The sequence below is a fragment of the Kogia breviceps genome, chromosome 14 (genome assembly GCF_026419965.1).
Source record: "Kogia breviceps isolate mKogBre1 chromosome 14, mKogBre1 haplotype 1, whole genome shotgun sequence".
In the NCBI taxonomy this organism is placed as follows: domain Eukaryota; kingdom Metazoa; phylum Chordata; class Mammalia; order Artiodactyla; family Physeteridae; genus Kogia; species Kogia breviceps.
In genome coordinates, this window is record NC_081323.1 from 53,602,056 (window position 1) to 53,623,902 (window position 21,847).

The following is a 21,847-nucleotide window of genomic DNA, read 5'->3' on the forward strand; positions in this document are numbered from 1 at the left end:
ATTTACTGATTAAGTTTGCCATGTTATATGGGCACAGGTCACGACACCCCAAAACAATTGCAATAGTAATGTCAAAGATCACTGATAACAGATCACTATAACAGATATAATAATAATGAAAAATTTTGAAATGTGAGAATTACTAAAATGTGACTCAGAGACACAAAATGAGGAAATGCTGTTGGAAAAATGGTGCCAATAGACTTGATGCAGGTTGCCACAGACCTTCAATTTGTAAAAAATACAATATCTGTGAAGTGCTGTAAAATGAAGCACAATAAAATAGGTGTGCCTATATTACTTTTATAATCAGTTAAAAAATAATAAATTGCTTCTAAAGACACCACTCAAAAACTATCACAGTTAACATTTTAGTGTGCTGGTTTACATTATTTTTCCATGCATTTGGTTTGTGGAATGTGGGGAGGAGATTTTCCTTTTATATAGCTGTAAGCCCATGTTTGTGCCCTCCTTTTTCCGTGTGACAGTTCCCTGGGAAGTACGTTCTCATGTCACTTATACTCCTGTGTCAGAGTGGAGCTGGTTGACACCTGAGGGACCCTCAGCCCTGGTCAGAGATGTGGGTCCTTGGGGGTGGTCCCTGCAGGATCTGCCTTGTCCGGAGCCCAAGAAGAGCCTCACTTTCTGGCCCTTTGCTGCAGGAAGACACGATGGAAGAGTCCGGGTGGAAGCTGGTGCATGGCGACGTCTTCAGGCCCCCCCAGTACCCCATGATCCTCAGCTCCCTGCTGGGCTCAGGCATTCAGCTCTTCTGTATGATCCTCATCGTCATCTGTGAGTAAGCCCGGCAGGGGTGGAGGTGGGGTGGGGGGTTTGGGGAGGGGGAGCTGTGGTCACCAGAGCAGCGAAGGCCTGAGTCTGAGAAAAGGGTAGGCTTCCCTTCCTGGGGCGGGGGGGCATGTCAACATCGCTGGGCCAGACAGAGCCGTCAATCCCAGCAAGAGGGCTGGTCCTCTCAGCCACAGGCCCTGGTGATTTGCTCCTCCTCAGATCTTTCCAGCACCATCAATAGCCCCCGACATCCACACCACCAGTGAAGCCACATATCAGCACTCTGAGGTTGGCCTCCTTTTGCAGTCGGGCATTAAGTGACTTACCCATTTCAGCACCAGGATTAGGACTGGAATCAGGTCTTTTTTCTCAGAAAACACCCCCCAAAATGAATATATAGTAGTTACAGGCAGTTCTGAAATCAATCTGCCTAAATTTTTTTTTTTACCATTTTAACTTCATTTTTTTTTTTTTGCTGACATATAACACTGTATTAGTTTAAGGTATACAAAATAATGATTTGATATTATATGTATATATTGCAAAATGATTACCATAGTGAGTTTAGTTAATATCCATCACCTCGCACAGTTACAAATTTTTTTTTCTTGTCATGAGAACTTTCAAAATCTAATCTCTTAGCAACTAATCTGCTTAAATTTCTGTCTCAGCCTCATGCCTCCAAGCTTTGTGACCTTGGACAAGTCATTTAACTTCTGTGAGCCGCTCATTTAACCTCGTGAGCCGCAGTTGCCTCATCTGAGGAATGTGGGAAATAACCTCCACCTCAGAGGGCTGATGAGGTAGATTCAGTGAGCTGGCATTCGTAATGCTCTCAGCTCAGTGCCTGGTTGGTTGCAAGTGGTCTGTGGGCTGGCCATAACCATTAAGATGCATGGGGCTTCCCTGGTGGTACAGTGGTTAAGAATATGCCTGCCAACGCAGGGGACACGGGTTCCAGCCCTGGTCCGGGAAGATCCCACATGCCGCGGAGCAACTAAGCCCGTACGCCACAACTACTGAGCCTGCGCTCTAGAGCCCTTGAGCCACAACTACTGAAGCTCGCGCGCCTAGAGCCCGTGCTGCACAACAAGAGAAACCACCGCAATGGGAAGCCCGAGCACTGCATTGAGGAGTAGCCCCCGCTCACTGCAACTAGAGAAAACCTGCGCGCAGCAACAAAGACCCAACACAGCCAAAAATAAATTAAAATAAAATAAATTTTTTAAAAAAAGAAAAAGATTCAGCCAGCCATGGCCCAGCAACTGCTGCACCCCTCTGAACCCCAACTAAGACCCAGTCTTCTCCAGTAAAGTAGGGAGAGGGAGTAGGGAACCTCATCTAGCCAAGGAGTAGGGAGCCTCATCTAGCCTCACCTGCCCTGCGGCCCTGTAAGCCAGCCCATGACTGACTGGGCCTTGGGGCCTAGAGACCCTGACTTTCCCTCTCTTGCCCCTCCCTCCTCAGTTGTGGCCATGCTTGGGATGCTGTCACCCTCCAGCCGGGGAGCTCTCATGACCACGGCCTGCTTCCTCTTCATGTTCATGGGGTACGTGTGCATGAGTGGGGTCCCAGGGCTGGCACAGACTGCCTGCACTGCAGCTAACAGGTCCCCTTGGTGCGGATCCCTTCCGTTTCCCCACAGGGTGTTTGGTGGATTTTCCGCCGGCCGTCTGTACCGCACTCTAAAAGGCCATCGGTGGAAGAAAGGAGCCTTCTGTGTAAGTGTCCTAAACCTCCTCCCCATGTTCTTGGGGGGCCAAGAAGCTTCCTCCTGGGCTCCTCGAGAGCAGCATAGGCAGGCTCTGGTGGGGGTTTAGGGCCAGGTTCTGAGCAGCAGCCTGATGGGGTGGGAGGAGCACACCTGAGGGCCAGGAGTGCTGGGCTCTCACCCCTGGGTGCTTACCTCTGAGGCCTTAGTAGCTGCATCCATGAAAAGAGGAAATTGAACTTAGATGATTTTTAGCCTACATTGTCCCATGGCTCAAGCACGAGAAGAAATAGGGAATTCAGAATAACAGGATTTAGACACCATCCCAGGTGTCAAAGTTTAAGGTCAAAACCTGATCAGCAGGGCAGCTGTGAGAACACCCTACCCAGCAGAGTAAAGAGAGAATTACCTGCCAGGGGCAGGAGAAGCCAGGCCCCACGTCACTGTCCGCCTGTTTTCCAGACTTCGGTGCCTCTGTTCCTCTTCAATAAGGTCAGCTTCTGATGTTCCCTGTCCTCCTGGTGGTGAGGAGAGTTCTTGGCAGCAGAAAAGACCACAGAAACCGGAGGACGCCTGAGAGTTGACCCTGCCTCCCAGGGAGCCCTGAGCCCCTTCTCCCAGAGCAAATGAGCCCTTAGAGGACCAGGGAAACCCCTGGTGCCAAATTCAGAGAAGCCTCTAGACCCAGGCCTTCTGAAACCATTCTCATAGCTATCAAAAGCACAGGGGAACTCAGGCTGTCCCAACTCTGGCAAATACCCCTGGCAATTAATAAGCCCTCAGTATAGAAGAGCTGTGAGAGTGATTGTGCTGGAAAGATCAAAAAGAGTTTCCTAAATTCTTGATGCATCAGGTGTTTTTCTCAGGCTACTGTGTGCTAAGACCCAGGGATCTTCAGAGCTGTAAAACCCAGCCCTCTCCTCCCCTGGTGAGACTTCCCTGATGAGGTCTCCCACCAGATACCCTCCAAGTCTCCCTGTACTGGTCCCACGGCAAACTCCGTCTCTCTGCCCCAAACCTGCTCCCTGCATCCGGTGGCACCATCATCCACCCAGGCCCCCAAGGCAGTCACCTGGGTGGCTCCCTTTCTTCCTCCTACTCACTAGCGCCCCCGCCTCCTCTCATACATCAGGTGTGGACGGTTCTCCTGCCAGATAGTCCACAATTCCTTCCCATCTCCATCCCCAGGACTCCTGCCCAAGTTCAGGCGTCTTTCCCTGTTGCCTGGGCCCTTGGCCGTCCTAGGCCTCCTCAGTTTCCCTGCAAGATTCTGACCCTTCCCTGGTGTGGAGCTCGGCCTCGCTCCACAGGCGGGCCTCTGCTGCAGCCGCAGCCGTGCAGGTGTACAACTGCTCTTCTCTCCTCCGGCCTCTGTGTGGGCAGCTAAGTCTTAGCTCCGGGGTCACTCTTCCTCCCCCACCCATTCTAACTTCAGCGTCCTCCTTGGCACCCCGGAGGGGCCTGGGCAGAGCCTTGGGCCTATGAGTGCCACTTATGTTGTTCTCCATTTATGGGTCTGAACATTCTTCCTGTTCTTCCTGGTATCTAGCACAGTGCCCAGTCCATAAATTTCCGCCAAGAGGACAGACGAGGAATTCTCTGCTACACAGCAGCGTAAAGCAGGAACACACAGGAGGGGGGGAAATGACATTTGAGCTGGGCCTTGGAGAGGAGGGTTTCAACTGGATGGAAGCAGCCAGCAGGGAGGCCTCAGGTTCTGGAATCTCCTGGATCCCAGTTCTGGCTCTGTTATTTCCTTGGTTGGTATCTTTGACCAGCCCTCTGAGCCTTGGTTTCCCCATCTCTCCAGTGGGGGCTGGTTGCACCTAAGTCTCAGGTCGTTGTGTGGTTGGAAGGAGGCTATACAGAAGGCCACTGGTTCCGCAGATACCTGAGATGCTGATGACTCTACCTCATAAAGGCCCAGGGTCAGGGATGTGGAGGAGCAGTGGCCAGTTAGTGGGTGTGGGAGGCTGCAGGCTAAAGGTAAAAAAAAACTGGCCGTGAAGCTGAGCACCAGATTGCAGGGAGCCTCAGGCCTCATGGGCAGACCCTCTTGGATGCTCAGGCAGCCGCAGTAGTAAAGGAGGCTCCACTGTAGGTCTAGGGCTTTGGTTTCCAGTGCCTGAGCCCCAGCCCCAGAGGCTTGACTGGATAGAATACACCGCAGGGCGTCAGGAGCAGGGCCTCTGGGGTCAGACTGCCTGCGTTTGAACCTCTGCTCCACCCTTAACTGACTGTGTGAAGTTGGGGTGTGGGGTATTTAACGTTACTGGGCCTCAGTGTCCTCTTCTTGAAAAGGGATAGTGACAGTCCTTCCCATCTAGGCCTGTAGTGAGGATTGGGCGAGATGATTGATTCATGTGGAGGCGAGCACCCACTGCCCCTAAGACTCAATTAAAGCTTACCCACCACTCTGGACAGTTTGGGTTGAGACCCAGACCTACGTGTTTAGTAAAACTTTTATTTGGTCATTCCTATTCAACAAATGCTTGTTGAACACTACTGTGCTCTGAGTGCTGGGAGCACGTCAGTGAGCAGGACGTGATCCTCCCAAGAGCTTATGTCTGTGGGGGTAACAACACATGATTATGAACTCAGATGAGGGCCAAGGACGGTGCGGTTCAGGGATCTAAAAGGACAGAGAGCAGGAGGAGGCTTGCCTAGTCTGGGGGACAGGGAATGCTTTCTGGAAGGGTTTATCCTTGAGCTGAGTCCTACAGGACAAGGAGGGCTTGAGAACCTCTAGTCGGGGAGCCCTGATGGGGCAGGTGGGAGCTCTCCCTAGATGCAGCTCCCCAGCCTGGTCTCTCTTGCTTCCAGACGGCGACATTGTACCCTGGCGTGGTTTTTGGCATCTGCTTCGTATTGAATTGCTTCATCTGGGGAAAGCACTCATCAGGGGCGGTAAGTGCCCTCCCCGGCAAGGGAGGGCCAGCTGTGCTCAGGCCCATTCCTGCAGGTCACTTCCTGCTGCTTCCTTCCCTTTTCTAAGTCCCCAGAGGGCTGTTCCCAGCCCTGGGGGCTGAGGGCTGGCCAGTGTTTCTCCAGCCCTATGCATCCATCTGTCCTGCCCTTCCCGTGGGCTCTTTCAGACAGCTGACCAGAGGGACCAAAGCTGACCCAATCTCCCTAAAGGGAGATTTTCACAGTCCAAGGGCCAACTGGGGAATTTCTCTCGTCTCACCCAAGGGAAAGCTGCTTGGTATGACTTGATGAGGTCAGTCTCCCAAAACAAGGCTCTCCTCCTAGTGTCCCTGCCCCGAGCTCAGCACCAGCCCCCCTACAAGGATTGTGGACTCATTTGGGGGTGAGGAGATGGTCTTGATGGATTAGCTGTGGGAGAGGTGGGGCAGGTGTTTGCCATCCCAGCCTTGGAGGAGAGAGCCACCTCCCCTCCACTGGCAGGTGCCCACAGAAGGTCCTTGGGTGAGGCTTGCAGTCCAGGCTGCCGGAGGACTGGGTCCTTCCCAGCGGTCCAGGGAGCTGCCCTCAGGAAAGACAGGGTCGTGCTCTTCCTCTCACTTCCTCTTTTTTATACATGTCTCCCTTCTCTCTCTCAACATTTTTCTCCCAGTTACCAGCTGCTCACTATAAACACTCATTGCAGAAATTTTAGAAAGGAAAGTACAGAAAAGTTACTGTAGATCTTTAGTATGTTTTTGCAGTCTGTTTTTTTTTTTTTGACTGGGCCGCACCACGCAGCCTGCAGGATCTTAGTTCCCCGACCAGGGATCGAACCCATGCCCCCTGCAATGGAAGCGCAGAGTCCTAACCACTGGACTGCCAGGGAATTCCCTGTTTTTGCAGTCTTTTAACCTCTTTTTAGATATATTTAAAATGGAATAATGTAATCTTAAAATTATAAAATAATAGCAAACATTTATATAGTGCTTACTTTGGAATAAGTATTGTTCTGAACACTTTACAAATATTCATTCATTTCTTCCATTTTGTGTAAGTTGTAAAAACCTAAGACTGTGCAGAGGGGAATTTTTTTAAAAAATGAAAAATCAATTCCAAAGCCCCATACCTCATCTGAGGAAGTGCTGTTAACTTTTTGGTGTAGGCCTCTCCAGGCACATATGCATGTAAGTATTGGGGTGTTTTTATTAAAATGGAGTTCTCTACATACAGTTTTATATCCTGCTTTTTTCACTTCATGGTATATTGTGGTGTTTTCATTGAGCGAAATTGGGAACACACTATTTGTGCACTTCTGTTTTTTCCCCTTTGTCTTCACCCAACAGACCACTCTCCCCTTCATGCTCTCAGTCCCACCTTCCTTGTTCTTTCCCCACGTCCTCCCTGGTGACAAGCTCCTGTAGGATGCCGTGGTTCCTTCACTTCACGGCTCGGCTGGCCCTCCATCTGCCCTTTGCTTTTCCCAGGGCTGGGGTCAGCCCCAGGACAGTCGGGCCAGGAGCCCTGTGGGGGGCGTGTCTGCAGGAGCTTCCCCACCCTGGTGGTCCTGCTGTGCCCTTCCTGCCCTGGGACCCAGAAGGTCCCCCTCCCCCTGCACGGCCCCAGCCTGGGCTTCAGGGCTTGTGGAGCCTCACAGTGCTGTGCCCACAGGTGCCCTTCCCCACCATGGTGGCCCTGCTCTGCATGTGGTTCGGGATCTCCCTGCCCCTCGTCTACCTGGGTTACTACTTCGGCTTCCGCAAGCAGCCATATGACAACCCGGTGCGCACCAACCAGATTCCCCGGCAGATCCCTGAGCAGCGGTGGTACATGAACCGATTTGTGGGGTGAGTCTCCGGCAAGGGCCAAGCGGGGGCTTCTGGGGTAGGCAAGGCCAGCGTTCCCCTGAGCCATCTCCTGGGAAAGACAGGGGGTACCCTCCCCCTGTGGGGGCTGTGACAGGTGCTCCTGCAGCCCTGGCTGGCTCTAGTAGACTTCCTGAAAGCTCAGCTTCACTCCAAGATAGAGAGGACCAGGTTGTAGCCAGACTCGGTGTTGGCCAGGGAAGGGGTGGAGTGGAAAGGTGCAGGGTGACAGGTAAAGACTACCTTGGACCTTGGGCAAGTCACGCCACCTCTCTGTACTTCAGTTTTCCCATCTATAAAATGGGGAGAATGATGCCCACCTCTTGAAAGGCTATAATGGTACAAAAGCATGCCGAAAGATTTAGACCCACCAAACAGTGTAAGCATCCTCATTCTTGCTGGCTCAGGAGGGAGCCCGAAGCTTGCAGTGGCCCAGGTCTCCCAGCAGCGTTAACCCTCGCATTCTCTGCAGCATTCTCATGGCTGGGATCCTGCCCTTTGGCGCCATGTTCATCGAGCTTTTCTTCATCTTCAGTGTGAGTACTGCCACTTGCTCCCCACCCCTCGCCTTCTCCCACACTAGCCTAGTCCCTACCCCTCCACTTAGGGGCTCTGCCTCTTACCGCCTATGCAATTTCAGACAGACCTTTTAGCCTCTCAGAGCCCCCATTCTTTGCCCTAAAATAGGGTAACAGTCCTGCCTCTCAGGACAGCTTGAAAGGTTACGTGAGATGTGCCATATGTACGGGGTCTGGTGTGGGAAGGGCTCAGTAAATAGAAGCTGCTTTGGCTGCTTTAGCAATATTGCAGTCAGTCACCACCGTTATTAATATCATTGTTGCGTCTGCTTTGATTTCTGGGTCCCTACGTGTCTTTACCTAAGTTACTCAAAACTCCTAGGAAAGTGTGGGGGATGATGCCTAATTCTCAGGATCATCATGAGGCTGGAACGTGATAATGTCTATAAAAGGCACAGTGCCTGGCATTCAGGAAATGCTTGTTAACTTGTAGCTGCTGTTGTAATGATGATTACTCCTCTCCCAGGCATGCCAAGATGAAAGTTGGCAGAACGGTTCTTCAGAGCCATCTAAGTCCAGCTGACCCAGCTCAGTGCCTAGCATGGAGAGAGGGTCTTGCACTAAGTCCGTGCCGGACAAGCATCCACTCCTCTGGAGTGGCCCATCCCATCCCTGCTGAGACCCCCTCGCCCACCCAGCCCTGCCTAGGACAGGTTGGCTGCCTGGGCAGGGAGGCTACATCTATTCTGTTTGTGTGACACTGGGCCAATCACCAGCCTGTCTGAACCTTGACTTCTTTCACTGTAAAATGCCGTGCTTTCATAGGCTGACACGTGGTGTTGTACGTAAAGCACGTAGCACTATGCCTGGCACATGGTGAGCTGCCCCAGGTAGTGGTGGCTGCTGTGTAATTTTGATTGGGGTGGGATTCATTATTTTCTGCAAGCTGCTGAGTTCAGGCTGGGCCCACCCATCTCAGGATCAGCCATGCCCCGGCCCCTCCCTAGGAACCCTTTGCTCCAGGGAGGAGAGACCAGTCAGCCACGAGCCAGGCCCACAGGCCCCAGTGGTGTCATGGTGGTGTCTCCATTCCTGCCAGTCCTGACTAAGGGATGGAGTTCCCGAGCACAAGCAGGGAATGCCAGGGGAGTGGGGGCAGGCTAGCTGAAGGCCGGCTGTGGTATATCCGCAGGCAATCTGGGAGAATCAGTTCTATTACCTTTTCGGCTTCCTGTTCCTCGTCTTCATCATCCTGGTGGTGTCGTGTTCACAAATCAGCATCGTCATGGTATACTTCCAGCTGTGTGCAGAGGTGAGGGGAATGGGGCCAGCAGTTTGGGGTGGGGGCAGCTGGGTCCAGTATTGAATTGGGTCAGTGAGGCTGTCTGGGTTTCTCATGTGGTCCTGCCTCTTCTGGCCATGAGGTCTTGAGCAAGTACATCATTTCCCCTTGCCAAGCCTCCATTTGTTCAGCTGTAGACTAGAGTTAATGATCCCTACCTCACTGCATAGTCTTGCGGGGAAGTCACCACGACCTAATGACAGTAGACTCGTCAGTACTGAGTCCACTCCAGTAATGGTTTCTTCAAGAGCTGATGCAGTTTGGGTGACCTGCACTCCATCTGGGGACTAGCTCTTGGTGGGCAAAATAAGGGCTCTGGGACAGACAGCCTGAGCTGAAACCCTGGCTCCTCTGTTAGTAGCTCTGGATCTTGGGCAGTTGTTTAACCTCTGTGTGCCTTCCCGGCCTAACTCAGAGGGCTGCTGCAAAGACTCAATGAGCTGATTCACATAGAGCACTTAGAATAGTATGTGGCACATGGTGAGCGTTTGCTCAAGAAATGCTTGGAGCATCACCCCAAATATTACAGTTCTTACCCAGGGTCTTTAGTTCCTCAGGCAGCTCTGAAACTTGGGGAAGAGGTTCTGCCTGGAGACAGCAATGACCCTTCTCTGTTTCCTCCTCAGGATTACCGCTGGTGGTGGAGGAATTTCCTAGTCTCCGGGGGATCTGCATTCTATGTCCTGGTCTATGCCATCTTTTATTTTGTTAACAAGGTACCACCCTGCATGAGGGAGCCCCCTAGCCCTTTTAGGGCAGGATTGTGTGGGGGAGGGTGCTTGTGGAAAAACCCCAAGTGTCTAAGTCTTACTTTTCTGCCAAGAATGAGGAGGACCAAAGTCATCCTAGAACTGTTCCTGCTCTTAGAACATAATCATTTTAGGAAAGAGAGTATGTTTGGGTGACAGAAGCCTTTAGGATAAATGACAATGAGAATGCTATACGCAAAACCTGTGAGATACAGCCAAAGCAGAACTTAAACGGAGTGTATCACCTTACAGCGCTTTTTAGAGGAAGTAAGAGAGACTAATACAGTGTTCACCTCAAGAAGACAGAAAAAAAAAAAAAAGAACAGTTAACTTGAAAGAATGAAAGTAAGTGAGAAGAGTTAATAGAGGTAAAAGCAGAAACTTTTGAAATAGGCTTTAGCACTCAGATTTAGGAACTCGGCTATACTCACAGAGCTCACTGCCCCCAAAGAGTGGCATAAGAGTAAGAATACAAACAGATCCCTGCAGCATGTTTATTAGATTTGTGTGTAACACATAAACCAGGTGGGCCATTGAGAGGAGTCTGGGGTCGCTCTTGTGGACCCCATGTTACCTCTGGAGCTTACGCTGAAGACAGTTTTACCTGCTATACTTTGGGTATCCAGAACCCCAAACCGAGAAGTCCTCTGCTCACAACCAGGGTGTATTCCCCAACTAGAGGCATAGGTCAGCTGGGTGAAGCGTGGAATTCCCTTTCCCAAAAATGTCAGGTTGGAAAGGACTGTCCAGATATTTGAGTGCGGTGCTCCACCCCTGCTTCCAGTTTGCTGACTGCCCTCTTCTCTAGCGATCCCAACAAGCGATCATCTAGCTCAGGGGTCAGCCAACTGTAGCCCATGGGCCAGCAGGCCTGCTTCTGTAAACAAAGTTTTATTGGCACACAGCCATGCTTGTTCATTTACATATTGTCAAGGCTGTTTTTACACTACAAGGGCAGAGTGGAGTAGTTTTGACAGAGGCCACATGACCTAAACTATTTATAATCTGGTCCTTTAAGAAAAAGCTTGCTGACCCCTGCTCTGGCATATCCAGCAACAGAAGACACTCCCTCCTGATGCTCCTATTCTCTTTGGATAGCTCCTGTCATTATCAAGGCCTTCCTTAAGTCACACTGAAATCTGTCTCCCTGTAAATTCCATCTTCAGACCATAGTCTTGTTCTTGGAATCCTGCAGAACAAATCTAATTTCCCTTCTCTACAGCCCATATTAATCAGAACTATTTTGAATGGAAAGTGACCAAAACCAGTTCCAACTGGCTTAAGCAAAAAAGAGAATGTTTTGGCTGATGTAAGTTTAATAAGAAGTTGGAGTTCCAGCTTCAGGCTTGGTTAGATCCAGCAGCTCAAATGGTATCAGGGCTCTATGTTTATTCCTCAGCTCTGTGTGTGTTTTCTTGGCTTCAATCTGCAGGCAGGATCTTTCTACAAAGTAGAAGGATGACCAAGAGCAGCCCTAGAGTCTCCTTTTCTCAGCTTTGCAGCTCTAGAACTAAAAGAACATCTTTCCTCTGTCATTATGTTATAAATCCCAGGGAAGACACTCATTGGCCCAGGCTACATGCCATCCCTCACTGTTCCTCATGTCCAATAGGATGGCATACTCTGATTGACTAGCTTAGGTTTTGTATTAGGACTGACAGCCCCAATAGGACCACAAAGTAGGGAGTGGGTACCCGAGACACCAGGAAGAAGGAAGACAGGAGCCAGTGTTGGGCAAGCAAAACCTGCTACCATAGCCGCCTACACAAGCGTCACTTCTCAGCCTCCTGCCCTTCCTGCCTCTGGCCCAGGCTTTCTTCTCTGCTCTAAAAACCTCCTCCAGCCCCAGAGCCCTGTCTGTAAAATGGTGGCCTTGGCCTGTCTGAACTCTAAGGAACTTTCCAGCGCTGCCTTTGTGCCTCATCCCTTTCCTGGTTTTACCACTGGATTTACCACTGCCCTGTTTCCCCCCTCACCTTCACCCCATCTTCAGCCGTAAGAAAGCTCATAAAAGGAGACATAGGCAGTTGAGCTGGAAAACATGGCCTTCACCCCTAGTTTGAGGATATTTGATTTCAGGGAGACAGTCTCGAACAGTGACCCTTATTGTTTTCTTCTGGGCTCCTGGCATTTTGTGACCATGTGTCTGCCCATGAGCCCTAGAACAGGCCCCACTCAGGCCCTGGTGGGCTGGGCAGGTCTTGATACCAAGGTCCTAGATTAGTTCCACTTGGCCCCGCAAACCCCACCACACCCCAGATTCCCTAGCATCCCTGCCCAGGCCTCAGAACTCTGCAAAGGAGTTCAAATGCTCCAAGATAAAAATCCCCGTGAGAGGGTAATGAAAGTGACAGCGCACTCAGGTGGAGAGGACTGTAGGCTGAGACAGGCTCATGGTGGCTCTCTGTTCCTAAAGCCAGGAGCCCTGGACGCCTCTCTCCTGCATCCAGGAGTCTCACTGTACTGTTCTGGGGACTGTGGAGAGTGAAGAAGTGACAGCTATGGCCATTGCTGCCTTTGTCATTCTGGCACTGGCCCCTGAGGTCAGCCCCATCTCCCAGCGAGCTCCCAGGCCCTTCCCCAGGAAGACTCCCACTCCCTCCTACCCCCACAAGAAATGGCCTGAGTCAATGGATTTGGGCCTTGGGCTCTTAGCCCTCTAGCCCCAGGTTCAAATCCCAGCTCCTTCTGTCTCCCGGCTGTGTAACTGTGCCCCGTCTGTAAAGTGGGTTAATAACCTACCATAGTGGTTGTGAGCATCCAAGGCAGTGCACGGGCCCTGGTGCTGCTGAAGGTGCACCGTGACTCTGAGACCCACCTGCCCCTCGCTGCCTACCTGGGGCGGGCCCCTTCCCCTTGCCAGTCTTCAGCTTCACCCCGAGATCAGTGAGAAGGTCGGGGGACACGCAGTTGGCCACGGCAGGCTGGCACTAAGCGTGTCCCCTCTCTTCTCTCCCCTGCTCGTGCCCCAGCTGGACATCGTCGAGTTCATTCCTTCTCTCCTCTACTTTGGCTACACGGCCCTCATGGTCCTGTCCTTCTGGCTTCTCACGGGCACCATCGGTTTCTATGCAGCCTACATGTTTGTCCGCAAGATCTACGCTGCTGTGAAGATAGACTGATGAGGGTGGACCGTGGCCTGGCCCTCTCCATCCACAGACAGGAAGCCACCCCACATGGGGAACTGCAGGCACGTAAAATAAAATAACTCCTGCTCGTTTGGAATGTAACTCCTGGCACAGTGTTCCTGGATCCTGGGGCTGCATAGGGGGCGGGAGGGCCTATAGATAAATCTTGCATTTTTCTTCATCATCTTATTCCAGTTCTGTGGGGGATGAGTTTTTTGTGGGTTGTTTTTCTTCAGTGCTAAGAAAGTTCCCTCCAGCAGGAACTCTCAGACCTGTTTATTCAGGTTTATTTTTGGTTTGGAGTTTTTTCCTTAGTTTTTTTAACAAATGGATCCAGGATGGATAAACCCATCAAGACACTGGGTTCTGGTCACTGTCTCCACCTCAGTTCCTCAGGGCTGTTGGCCACCCCACGACTAACTGGAAGAGGAAACGCTGGGCCTTCCAGGGCTTCGGTGAGATTTCTGAGCCTCTCGCTGCCCGTCCTCGCCATTGATGCCGCGATAAAGCACAGCTCAGCCTGGACACACATCCTCAGTGCCAACCAGCCTCTTCCAGCCCCCTTTCCTCCCTCTTCTCTCCTCCCCAGCCTCCTCCCAGGGCTGCTCGAGGCGGGGCTTCCCACCAGGCCTCCGGTCATCTTGTCACTGGGAGCAAGCCTAGGTCTTGGTTGCTACAAGGAACTCCCCTGGAAGTACTGGGCACCAAATGCCCCAGGACAGCAGGAGATGCGCCTGCTCAGAGCAGTGAGAGTTTGCTGGACCGGAGGAGAGACTTGCAATGAACTGTCTTCGTGCCAAGAAACCCTGGATCCAGGGCCAAGTGTTTCCAGAGCCAAACCAAGCATCCATGTGTCTGTGTCTGGGCTGAGGGTCCTCACCCCGCAGGATGCTCCTCAGGCCCTTCCTTGTGGGGGTTGTTGCTCTTTGCAGAGTGTGCTAGGGTGGGCCCTCTCCTCCATTTCCAGGGCAGGACAAGGCCTGGAGACAGCAGATCCCCCGCTTTAGGTGGCTGGGAAGAGGCACTCTCCCTGACATCCCCCAGCCTTAGTGCCCATACACAGCTCTTTTAGCCAGACCCCTCCCCTCCACCTCCTGTCTGAGTTCTTGCCTCCTTTGAGGAACACCCAGAACACTGGTTGAGAGAAGGAAGATGGAAAGTAAGTTCTGTCTTTCCTTCCCCAAGTCCCAGGAATAGGCAAGGAGCCTAAGTTAGAAAGAGGAGCTGACGCACAGGCCTGGCTTCCCTGTCAGCGCCCATTCCTCCTAACCCACCCCCGGCCCCTGTGCGTGTCACAGACTTTTGCTCTTAAGCTGCAAGAGACCAAACCCACCCTGGAGTTAGGGTTTAAGTAGCAGCCACCCACCCTTGCTGCAGCCCCTTGAGGAAGCCCACCACAAGACAAAGCTCAGGATGCTGGCTGAGGTAGGAGGACACCACCCTCCCCGCCACCCCTCCCCCCGCACTCTCCCAGCAGCCCTCACCAGCTCTGCCAGTCAAACCGGTGATCTTCTCAACCTTGCCTCACAGCGACTCCGCAGTGCCAGGCGGTGTCCACCAAGAATCAGGTTGGAGGAAAGGGAACCCAAGCAGTAGAGTATGATAATGGAGTCTTGTTCATTCGAATGTTGGATTTTTTTCCCTAAGAGATTCTCTTTTGTGGGGGAGCGGGGAAACGGACTCCTCGTAAAGGGTTCAAACAGCATCGATTTTTCTGACTTTTTAAATCATCATCATCATTATTTTTAATTAAAAGATGCCTGTATGCCTTTTTTTGGTCCAGTTGTAAATAAATATGTCATTGTCCTGTTGTCATGTCTCTTGAATCGCTTCAAGGGTTACGGGTCTGAGGTGAGACAGATTCCCCAAATGTGTTGAGCTGAGTGGTTTCCCTCAAAGCTCAGTCTCATGTCAGGCTTTCTAGGGCCCAGGCCACTGCTCTTCCCCTGCCTGGTGCTTGTTCATAGCCTCTGCCATCTGCTTAGACCCTCGATACTGAATCACTAAGCATGCCCCTCTGGTCCCACAAGTAGGAGATGGTAATCATGTGTGAGCTTTGGTAGCAGTGAGACCTGGTTTTTAAATGATTCCCAGCTCCGATATTTTGCTGCTAACTCACTTCACCTCTCTGTCATGTAAGACAGCTTCAGTTGCAGGCAGTGGAAATGGGTCACACAGCCTAAAGCCCCAAGGAGGATTGACTAGCTCATAAGTCAGCAAGGAAAGGAGTGGTTTGGCTTCAGGTCTGGATAGATCCAGGGGCACAAAGGATAGCCTTAAGATTCTCCCTGTCTCCAACTGTGCTTTTCTCTGTACCGTTTGTCCCATTGTCAACAGTCTTCTTTCCTATGGGGGAGGCAGGGAGAGCATGGCACAGGTCACTCTAGGCTTACATTAGCCAGTTTAGAAAGCCCAGAAGAAAAAGAAAGACATCTCCTTATGTTAGGATACTCAATATAGATAAATCCTAGGAAAGGTCTCTGATGGGCCCGGCTTGGGTTACTGTTCATACATCTTGGACCAATCACTACATCCTGGGGGATAGGGTCCTATTACAGGCTGCCTACCCCAAGTGTACTGGATACTGTGAATTTCAGCCCACCAGAGTCACGTGGAGTGGATGATGAGGAAAGAACAGTTAACCACAGTAGGGTATGCACAGCAAACAAAAACATTTGCCTGTTAGACCCACCCACTCCAATGCCAAACCTCAGTGAGAAAGGTGGTGGTTGCCATTCATGGGATACTTCCTGTGTTCCAGACACTGTTACAAACACTTTGCATGTGTTAGCCCGTTTAATATTGAATATGATCCTCTGAGGCATGTTCCGTTATTAGCCCCCTTTTACAGAGGAGGTAACAGGCACCAGTAGTTCAGGTAGCCTGCTGGGGGGGGGGGCGTCCCATGGCAAGTGAGTGCTAGAGCAGTACTCAACTGAAGCAGCCAGACTCCAAGACCTGTTCTTGCAACCACTACTATAGCTGCTTTTTTTTAAAGAATGTGTATTTTTTTAATGTATTTATGTTTATATTTTTAATATAAATTATAATTGACAGAAACTACACAATTTGATACGTTCTGATGTGTGTGTGTGTGTCTGTATGTGTGTGTGTGTGTGTGTGTGTGTGTATACAATTTATTTATTTTTTGGCTGTGCCGTGCAGCATATGGGATCTTAGTTCCCCAACCAGAGGTCAAACCCCCAACCCCTGCAGTGGCAGCGTGGAGTCTTAACCACTGGACCACCAGGGAAGTCCCATGTTTTGACATATATCATGAAACCATCACCACAATCAAGACAGTGAACATATTCATCGACCCAAATTTCCTCATGTCCTTTGTAATCCCGGCCTCTAGCCTCTCATCATTCCTGTTTTCTGTCACTATAGATTAGTTTACCTTTCCTAGGGCTTTATATAAATGAAATTATATGTATGCCTTTTTTGTCTTTTTTCATTCAGCATAACTTTTGAGATTAATCCACATTGTTATGTATATCAGTAGTTCATTCCTCTATATTTCAGAGTATATGAAATCCCACTGTATGGCTGTATCATAATTTGTTTATCTACTTATCTATTGACAGACATTTGTGTCTCAAGTTTTTGGCTATTACAAATAAAATTGCTGTGAATAAGTGAAGCAGTGAAATGGCTGGATCATATGATAGTGGTAATGTTTAAACTAAACTGCCAAGCTCTTTTCCAAGGTGGTTGTGTCTATAATTTCACATTCCCATCAGCAGTATATTAAGAGTTCCAGTTGCTCCATGTTCTGACACTTCCTGTGGTTAATCTTTTTAATTTCAGCCATTCTAACAGGTGCAAAATAATGTCTCACTGTGATTTCAATTTACATATCCCTAGTGACAACTTTTATTGAGCATCTTTTCATGTGCTTATCTGTCATCCATATATCTTCTTTGATGAAGTGTCTGTTCAAATCCTTTGCCCATTTTTTAATGAGTTGCTTGTTTTTTTTAATTAAGTTTTGAGAGTTCTTTATGGATTCTGCACACAAGTCCTTTAATAGATATATGCTTTGCAAAGATCTCCCAGTTTGTGGCTTGTGTTTTCCTTCTCTTAATAGTGTCTTTTAAAGAGCAGAAAATTTTAATTTTGAAAGAGTCCAATTATCTATTCGTTCTTTCATGGATTGGGGTTAGGGTGTCATATCTAAGACATCTTTGCCTAACTCAAGGTTACAGTGATTTTTCTCCTATGTTTTCTTTAAGAAGTTTCATAGTTTTAGGTTTTGTGTTTAGATCTGTGATCCATTTTGAGGCAATTTTAGTATAGGTGCAACATATGGATCTAAGTTGTTGTGTTTGTTTTTTTTAAACCATTTCTTGAAAAGCTTATCTTTTCTCTTTGTGTCTCTAACAAAAAATCAGTTGCCCACCTGTGTGTGGATTTATTTCTGGAATTTCCATTCTGTTCCATTGTTCTGTCCATTTTTATGCCAATGCCACACTTTTTATTACTGTAGCTTTATAATAATTCTTAGAATCAGGTGTTGTTAGCCCTCCAATTTTGTTCTTTTTCAGCATTTCGAGGCCCTTTGATTTCCATATGAATTTTAAAATCATCTTGTCAATTTCCACAAAAACACCTGCTGTAATTCCTTTTTTTAAAAAATTATTTATTTATTTAGACTGCACTGGTCTTAGCTGCAGCTCACAGGATCTTTGTATAGTTGAGGCATGCGGACTCTTAGCTGCAGCATGTATGCGGGATCTAGTTCCCTAACCAGGGATCGAACCCGGGGCCCCTGTATTGGGAGCTCGTAGTCTTACCCACTGGACCACCAGGGAAGTCCACACTTGCTGTAATTTCATTTGAGATTCTGTTAAATCTATAGATCAATTTGGGAAGAATTGACATCTTAATGTTGAGTCTTCTGACCTGTGAACAACTTATATCTCTCTGTTTAATTTCTCTCAACCATATTTTGCAGCCTTCAGTGTATAGGTCTTTCACAGCTTTTTGTCAGATTTATTCCTAACTATTTCATACTTTGATGCCATTAAAAATGGTGTTTTTTAATTTCTAATTTTTTCATTGGTAGCAATAGAAATATAATTGAGTTTTGTTTTGTTTTTGGCTGCGCTGGGTCTTTGTTGCTGCGCACGGGCTTTCTCTAGTTGTGGCAAGCAGGGACTACTCTTCGTTGTGGTGCGTGGGCTTCTCATTATGGTGGCTTCTCTTGTGGAACATGGGCTCTAGGCGCGTGGTCTCGGTAGTTGTGGCTCGCGGGCTCTAGAGCGCAGGCTCAGTAGTTGTGGCGCACGGGCTTAGTTGCTTCGCAGCATGTGGGATCTTCCCGGACCAGGGCTTGAAGCCGTGTCCCCTGCATTGGCAGGCAGATTCTTAACCACTGTGCCACCAGGGAAGCCCCACAACTGAGTTTTATGTATTGATCTTATATCCTAAAACCTTGCTAAATTCACATATTAGTTCTAGTAGCTGTTTTTTGGGAGGTTTTGTGGGGTTTTTTTGTCTTTTGTATAATCCTTCAGAATTCTACATAGATGATCATGTTGTCTTGCACTGGCTACAGCCTCAAATACAGTGCTGAATGGTGCGAGTGGACATCTCTCTTTAATTTGCTCTCTTCTGGTTTCTTAAGGTGGAAGCTGAGGTGATTTATTTGAGGTCTTTTTTTTCTTTCTAAAATAGGTGTTCAGGGCTTCCCTGGTGGCACAGAGGTTGAGAGTCCGCCTGCCGATGAGGGGGACATGGGTTCGTGCCCTGGTGCGGGAGGATCCCACATGCCGTGGAGCGGCTGGGCCTGTGAGCCATGGCCGCTGAGCCTGTGCTTCCGGAGCCTGTGCTCCACAACGGGAGAGGCCACAACAGTGAGAGATCCGCGTACCACAAAAAAATTTAAAAAATAAAATAAAATAGGTGTTCATAAATTTCTTCCTAAATACTGCTTTAGCAAGATCCCAGAAATACTGATATGTTGTGTGTTGTTATTCAGTCCATGATACTTTCTAATTTCCATTTGATTACTTGTTTGATTCATGGGTTATTTGGAAGTATGTTATTTAGTGTCCAAATATTGGGGGATTTTTTTTTCAAGGATATTTCTGTTATTGATTTCTAATTTAATTCTGTTGTGGACAGAGACCATAATGGGCAGAGACTTTATATGACTTGAATTCTTTTGAATTTATTGAGACTTGTTTTATGGCCCCAAATATGGTCTGTCTTGGTAAATATTCCATTTACACTTGAAAAGAATGAGTATTCAGCTGTTTTTTGAGTAGAGTGTTATATAAATGTCAATTAGGTCAAGTTGGTTGATAGTGTTGTTCAAGTCTATGATGTGCTTGCTTATTTTCTGCCTGCTTGTTTTACCAGTGATTGAGAGAGGAGTATTGAAATCTCTAACTGTAATTGTAGATTTGTATATTTCTCCTTGCAGTTCTGTTTTTGCTATATATATTTTGAAACTCTGTTAGGTTCATATTGTTCTTTGGATGAATTTATCCCCAGAAATTTACTTTGGTATTAATACAGCCAATCCCACTTTCTTTTAACTAATGTTAGCACAGTATGTCTTTTTCCATTCTTTTACTTTTAGCCTATTTGTATTTTTATATTTAAAGTGTGTTTCTTATAGGCAGCATATAGTTTGGTTTTGCTTTTTATCCAGTCTTACAATCTCTGCTTTTTAATTGGAGTGTTTAAATCATTTACATTTAATATGATTCTTTCTTTCTTTCGTCTTTTCTTTCTTTTTCTTTCTTTCTTGCTTGCTTGCTGCTTGCTGTGTTGGGTCTTTGTTGCTGCGCACAGGCTTTCTCTAGTTGTGGCAAACAGGAGCTACTCTTTGTTGAGGTGCACGGGCTTCTCATTGCGGTAGCTTATCTTGTTGTGGAACACAGGCTCTAGGTGTGTAGGTTTCAGGAGTTGTGGCACACGGGCTCAGTAGTTGTGCCTTGCAGGCTCTAGAGCACAGGCTCAGGGTTGTGGCACACGGGCTTCGTTGCTCCGCAGCATGTGGGTTCTTCCCAGACGAGGGCTCGAACCTGTGTCCCCTCCACTGGCAGGCAGATTCCTAACCACTGCGCCACCAGGGAAGTCCCTAATACAATTCTTGATTTGGCTAAGTTTAAGTCCATCATCTTGCCATTTGTTTGCTATTTTCCCCATTTGTTGTTTCCTTTTTTCCTCTTTTTCTGCCTTCTTTTGGACAAATTAAGTATGCTTTGCATTTTAATTTCCTTCATGAGCTTATTGACTGTAACTTTTTTTGATATTTCAGTAATTACTTTAGGGTTTCTAGTGTATATTTTTAACTTATCACAGTCTTCCTTCAAGTGATATTATACCACTTCACATACAGTATAAGAACCATACAGTAGTATACTTCCATTTCTCCATTACCAGCCTTTATATTTCAATTGTCACTCCTTTTTTACTTTTACATGTTATAAACCCCACAATATACTGTTGCTATTTTTATTTAAACAGTTGTCTTTTTTTTTAAACAGTTGTCTTTTGAGAGCTTAAGTAATAAGAAAAAATCTTACATATGTTCCCAGGTAGTTATTATTTCCAGTGGTCTTCATTCCTTTGTGTAGACCCAAATTTCCATCTGGTATGACTTTCCATCTGCCTAAAAGACATCCTTTAATATCCTTTAATATTTCTTGTAATGAGGATCTGCTGATGATGAATTCTTTCAGCTTTTTTTTTTTTTTTTCGCCACATGGCATGCAGGACCTTAGTTCCCCAACCAAGGATCAAGCCTGTGCCCCCTGCAGTGGAAACATGGAGGCTTAACCACTAGACCACCAGGGAAGTCCCCTTTCAGTTTTCATATGTCCAGAATGTTTCAATTTTAGCTTTGTGATTGAAAGATATTTTTGCTGGGTATAGAATTCTAGGTTAACAAGATTTTTTGTTTCCTAATACTTTAAAGATGTTAGTCTGTCTTACTGCTTGCGTTGCTTCCAACAACAGAGCTGATATCCTTCTCTTTGTCCCCTCTGTATGTAACAAGTCATTTCTCTATGACTGCTTTTACTGTGTCAGTGGTTTTTGAGCTATTTGATTATGGATGCCTTGGTATAGTTTTCTTCATATTTCTTATGTTTAGGGTACATTGAGCTTGTTAGAACTGTGCGTTTATTGTTTTCAGTAAGATTGGAAAGTTTTTAGGTCGCTATTTCTTCAAATATTTTTTCTCCCCCCCACTTTCCTCTGTGATTCTGATTACCCATAGGTTAGACTACTTGAAGTTGTTTCACCACTGATGTCCCATCCACTGATGCTCATTTCATTAATTCTTTTTTCTGTGTTTCACTTTGGATAGTTTCTATTACTGTTCCTTTAAATTCACTAATCTTGTACCATGTCTACTCTGCCACTAATCCAGTGGTTTTCATCTCAGACATTGTCTTTTTCACCTCTAGCAATTTGATTTAGGTCTTTATATATATATATATATATATATATATATATATATATATATATATATATATATATATATTCCAGATTTCTACCTAACTTTTTATTGTGTAAAGTATACATAAAATTTACCATTTTAACTGTTTTAAAGTGTACAATTCAGAAGCATTAAGTAGACTCACAAATTGTGCAACACAATTTGTGCAACAAATGTGTGGTCACCAGCCATCTCCAGAACTTTTTCATCATCCCAGACTGAAACTCTGTTTATGCATTAAACACTAACTCCCCGTTCTTTTCTCCCCCCAGCCCCTGGTAACCACTATTCTACTTTCTGCCTCTATGAACTTGACTACTCTAGTGGGATCAGGACATATTTGTTCCTTTGTGTCTGGCTTATTTTACTTACTATGTCTT

General features: G+C 47.6%; 1 protein-coding gene across 2 annotated transcripts in view; it reads left to right on the forward strand.

Annotated features, from left to right (window-relative positions):
* The window catches only part of TM9SF4 (transmembrane 9 superfamily member 4), a 55,448-nt gene extending 40,628 nt beyond the window's left edge, over positions 1-14,820 (forward strand). The window contains exons 10-19 of one of the 2 annotated variants that reach the window (XR_010836528.1): positions 663-795; positions 2,260-2,341; positions 2,438-2,513; positions 5,327-5,410; positions 7,079-7,254; positions 7,745-7,808; positions 8,983-9,102; positions 9,759-9,848; positions 12,854-13,071; positions 13,398-14,820. Coding sequence is in view for 1 of the 2 variants with exons in the window: in XM_059038248.2 (XP_058894231.1) it covers positions 663-795; positions 2,260-2,341; positions 2,438-2,513; positions 5,327-5,410; positions 7,079-7,254; positions 7,745-7,808; positions 8,983-9,102; positions 9,759-9,848; positions 12,854-13,003 (975 nt within the window). In the remaining variant the exon portion in view is untranslated. Of the gene's footprint in view, positions 1-662; positions 796-2,259; positions 2,342-2,437; positions 2,514-5,326; positions 5,411-7,078; positions 7,255-7,744; positions 7,809-8,982; positions 9,103-9,758; positions 9,849-12,853 lie in introns of both variants that reach the window. The other variant, XM_059038248.2, reaches the window with a different exon arrangement.
* The last annotated feature ends 7,027 nt before the right edge of the window (positions 14,821-21,847 follow it).